We start from the raw sequence: 1,792 nt of genomic DNA on the forward strand, positions 1-1,792 counted from the left end.
GTGCATCCTCACCCCCTGCATGTTAATTACCCCCCGTTTACCCCAAAGCCACCTCTCACCAAACGATCTGGTATCAGGAGGGGCACAAAGGCTGGGGGGAGAGGAGGGAAGAATGGAACAGGGCTGGCTTAAAACCATCATTGCTGGCTAGGGGGATGACTCCACTGGGTTTCAGGGCGATGGATGGCTCTGCCTGACTTCCCCGACTACAACAAATGGGGCTTTTCCGTGGTGGCTCTGAACAACGGTGTGTACGTCACAGGTATGTGACAGGGCTGCTGGTGCAGGGTGGAGGTCTCCAAGGAACAGGGATGGAGGATGGAGGACAAAGATGTGGGCATGAGGTGCTGGCATGGAGCCAGGGGCTACCCTCCTCTCCAAGCAAAGCCCTCTTCTTGTTCCCCTCTTGGGTGGATCCAGCTGCTGGCAAGGGCTGCCTGGGGTCATCGGCGCCTGGAGGGGATGGCACACCTGTCCCATTCCTCCCCAGGCGGCTCCCGGGGGTCCCAGAACGACACGTGGTCAACAACTCAGGCCTGGTGCTTCTGCCTCAGGGATGGCACCTGGAAGCTCATCGCTTCCATGCTGAGAGCCCGGACAAACCACACCAGTGCCGTCCTCAATGGTGAGATCTACGTGATTGGGGGTAAGGCCACGAAGACCCTGTGTGGGGTGGGGGTCCATGGGTGGGGTGGGGGTCCATGGGTGTCCCAGAGCAGCGGGTGGCTGCAGCATCCCAACACCCTGCAGGAACAACAGTGGACATGGTGGAGGTGGAACGCTACGATCCCTACAACAAAAGTTGGTGCGCTATAAGCCCAGCCCTCAAGTATGTGAGCAATTTTGCAGCCACCAGTTGCTTGGGCAAGCTCTACCTGGTGGGCTCCTGTGCCGTCAAGTACAATGCACTCACCCTGCAGTGCTACAACCCTGTCCAAGGTGAGAGCTGGCCCCGCCCCACCAGTGCCTTCCCAGGGAGCAGGACTGAGAGGGACGCCCAGGCAGGGGACACCCTGTATCACCAGGCACGGTCCCACCAGATGCAACCAGGTGCTGACGGGATCTGGTGATTGCTGTGCCATGCAGCCAGGAGCATGGCTGCCAGCAGCACAGAGCTGAGTCACAGACCTCCAGCATAGCCCAGACCTGAGCTTCAGTGGAGCTGAATCCGTGGGGCAGTGGGATGCAGGAAGCTGCCCACCTTAGGGAGAAATTAAACCCCAGTGATACCACCACCTCCTCAGGCAGCCTCTGCACAGTCTGGGCTGGCCACCCCCATCCCACACCACCACAACAAACAATATTCTCCCCACTTGTTTATGAGAGCCTCATCTGGGATGGGGACCACACATGCCACCCTGCCTGGCTGCTTTGTCCCATCCCTTTCAAACTCGCCCTTAAACAGCCACGGGCTTTTCCTGGTCACTGGCAGCTGCATCAAGAACCAAAGGAGGGATGAGCTGCTGATGGCTGCTCCTTGCAGATTTGTGGAGTGTGATCACATCCCCCTTCATCCCCAAGTACCTCTCGGCCCCGCGCTGTGCCACCCTGCATGGGCTCATCTACCTCATCGGGGACAACACCAAGAAGGTCCACGTGTACAACCCAGAGGCAAACATCTGGCAGAAGGTAGCAGGATGCAGCGCTGGGTGCAGTCACCCTTCCGGGGAGGTGGGGCAGCAGTTCTCTCCCCACCAGCACCCCACAACCATCCCTCACACCCCTTCTCCCTCCTGCCTGCTCATCCCCTGGCTCTATTAACCCCTGCGGAGCCAAAGATGTCCCAGTCCTT

The 1,792-nt window shown here is 59.2% G+C and overlaps 1 protein-coding gene across 1 annotated transcript in view; it reads left to right on the forward strand.

Moving 5' to 3' along the window:
* Nucleotides 1–1,792, forward strand: part of KLHL30 (kelch like family member 30) — a 3,448-nt gene that overhangs the window by 1,079 nt on the left and 577 nt on the right. The window contains exons 2-5 of the mRNA XM_029085731.1: nt 176–262; nt 491–646; nt 751–939; nt 1,484–1,629. Of these exons, the coding sequence (XP_028941564.1) occupies nt 176–262; nt 491–646; nt 751–939; nt 1,484–1,629 (578 nt within the window). The remainder of the gene's footprint in view (nt 1–175; nt 263–490; nt 647–750; nt 940–1,483; nt 1,630–1,792) is intronic.

Source organism: Antrostomus carolinensis, unplaced genomic scaffold (genome assembly GCF_000700745.2).
Source record: "Antrostomus carolinensis isolate BGI_N321 unplaced genomic scaffold, ASM70074v2 scaffold30730, whole genome shotgun sequence".
Lineage (NCBI taxonomy): Eukaryota > Metazoa > Chordata > Aves > Caprimulgiformes > Caprimulgidae > Antrostomus > Antrostomus carolinensis.